This window comes from Seriola lalandi, unplaced genomic scaffold (genome assembly GCF_002814215.2).
Source record: "Seriola lalandi dorsalis isolate HSWRI2012SDOR001 ecotype SW California unplaced genomic scaffold, Sedor1 jcf7180002055009, whole genome shotgun sequence".
Taxonomy (NCBI): domain Eukaryota; kingdom Metazoa; phylum Chordata; class Actinopteri; order Carangiformes; family Carangidae; genus Seriola; species Seriola lalandi.
The window spans coordinates 517,231-519,419 of NW_019525552.1; the positions used below are offsets into that span (position 1 = coordinate 517,231).

Below are 2,189 nucleotides of genomic sequence, written 5' to 3' on the forward strand. Positions count from 1 at the left end.
GTTGGTCCAGCTGGGTCCAGTTGGTTCTGGTTGGTCCAGCTGGGTCCAGATCAGTGGTGTGACAGAAACATGTTGGTTTGTGTTGAAGGTCTGGAGAGAAGATCTCCTGTGTGGTGGAGCACGCCAGCCTGAAGGAACCTCTGGTTACTGACTGGGGTAAGTACCTGTCTGTCTGCTCACCTGTCTGTCTCTACACCTGTCTGTCTGCTCACCTGTCTGTCTCTACCTGTCCGCTCACCTGTGTGTCTCTACCTGTCTGTCTCTCCATCTGTCTGTCTCTACCTGTCTGTCTCTACACCTGGCTGTCTCTACCTGTCTGTCTCTACACCTGGCTGTCTGCTCACCTGTCTGTCTGCTCACCTGGCTGTCTGCTCACATGTGTGTCTCTACCTGTCTGTCCTCAGATCCGTCCATGCCTGAGTCAGAGAGAAACAAGATCGCCATCGGAGCCTCAGGACTGATCCTGGGTCTGATCTTATCTCTGGCTGGATTCATCTACTACAGGAGGAAGGCCCGAGGTCAGAAACCAGTTTACACCAGTTTACAGTCTGAAACCAGTTTACAGTCTGAAACCAGTTTACACCAGTTTACACCAGTTTACAGTCTGAAACCAGTTTACATCAGTTTAAATCCGAAACCAGTTTACAGTCCGAAACCAGTTTACAGTCTGAAACCAGTTTACACCAGTTTACAGTCAGAAACCAGTTTACACCAGTTTACAGTCCGAAACCAGTTTACACCAGTTTACACCAGTTTACACCAGTTTACAGTCTGAAACCAGTTTACACCAGTTTACACCAGTTTACAGTCTGAAACCAGTTTACATCAGTTTACAGTCTGAAACCAGCTCAGTCCAGTTCAGACCAGTTCAGAGCAGTACAGACCAGTTCAGACCCGTTCAGTCCAGTTCAGACCAAACCAGTTCGGTTCAGTCCAGTTCAGTTCAGTCCAGTTCAGATCAGTTCAGACCAGTTCAGACCAGTTAAGTCCAGTTCAGACTAGTTCAGACCGATTCAGACCAGTTCAGACCAGTTCAGTCCAGTTCAGTTCAGACCAGTTCAGACCGATTCAGACCAGTTCAGACCAGTTAAGTCCAGTTCAGTCCAGTTCAGTTCAGACCAGTTCAGCCCACTTCAGCCCAGTTCAGACCAGTTCAGACCCGTTCAGTCCAGTTCAGTTCAGTCCAGTTCAGACCAAACCAGTTCGGTTCAGTCCAGTTCAGTTCAGCCCAGTTCAGTCCAGTTCAGTTCGGTTCAGACCAGTTGCGACGCCTGTAGTGCACGTCACATGGACGGGAGAATGAGACGCACCAACAGCAGCGTCAGCACCTCAAGCTATTAACCGTGATGTCATCACAGTTTATGACCCAAACACATGGAATGATGAATGTGCTGTATGTTTCTGTTCCTGACCCGGTCCTCATCTCTTCTCTCTGAACCAGGACGGATCCTGGTTCCTACCAACTGAGACGGTCCTGTATCCTGGACCTGAACCTGGACCTGTGCTGGTCCTGGACCTGGTCCTGGTCCTGGCTTATCCTGGTCCTGGTCCTGGACCTGGTCCTGGTCCTGGTGCTGGTCCTGGTCCTGGTCTAGGTCCTGGTCCTAGTCTTGGTCTTGGTCCTGGTCTTGGTCCTGGTCCTGGTCCTGGTCCTGGTCCTGGTCCTGGTCTTGGTCCTGGTCCTGTTGCTGCTTCTCAGATGGAAGAAAAATCAGCTGCTGCTTTAACCTGCTTTCTGTTTTCAGCTCAGACTCTCGGTGCTGCCACCTGCTGGACTGGCTGAACACCTGAGTCTTTAGACCTGGTCCAGGACCATCACACTGTAAACCACAATCCTGTTCATTGGTCAGGTCTGATCTGGACTCTGGTGTCTCAGCTGGACTCTGACGGTCCTGGATCAGGTCTGATCTGGACTCTGGTGTCTCAGCTGGACTCTGACGGTCCTGGATCAGGTCTGATCTGGACTCTGGTGTCTCAGCTGGACTCTGACGGTCCTGGATCAGGTCTGATCTGGACTGTGGTGTCTCAGCTGGACCTGAGCTCTGCTTCACCTGCTGCTTCGCTGTGTGAATCACTGTTTTCCTCGGTGGTTCTGGTCTCTGATCGTATCTGATCCGTTTGATTGATTCTGTATTTTTCTGCTGTAACAACAATAAACATCAGAAACTCTGAGACTCGCTGTCTGCTTC

The 2,189-nt window shown here is 50.7% G+C and overlaps 1 protein-coding gene and 1 long non-coding RNA gene across 2 annotated transcripts in view; both read left to right on the top strand.

Annotated features, from left to right (window-relative positions):
* The window catches only part of LOC147817164 (uncharacterized), a 39,899-nt gene extending 37,727 nt beyond the window's left edge, over positions 1 to 2,172 (top strand). The window contains exon 2 of the long non-coding RNA XR_015436596.1: positions 1,851 to 2,172. This is a non-coding gene — a long non-coding RNA (uncharacterized LOC147817164). The remainder of the gene's footprint in view (positions 1 to 1,850) is intronic.
* The window catches only part of LOC111647820 (H-2 class II histocompatibility antigen, E-S beta chain-like), an 8,106-nt gene extending 5,934 nt beyond the window's left edge, over positions 1 to 2,172 (top strand). The window contains exons 6-8 of the mRNA XM_087171576.1: positions 405 to 518; positions 1,442 to 1,498; positions 1,568 to 2,172. Coding sequence (XP_087027702.1) covers positions 405 to 518; positions 1,442 to 1,467 — 140 coding nt within the window. The 3' untranslated portion in view covers positions 1,468 to 1,498; positions 1,568 to 2,172. The remainder of the gene's footprint in view (positions 1 to 404; positions 519 to 1,441; positions 1,499 to 1,567) is intronic.
* Positions 2,173 to 2,189: the final 17 nt, after the last annotated feature.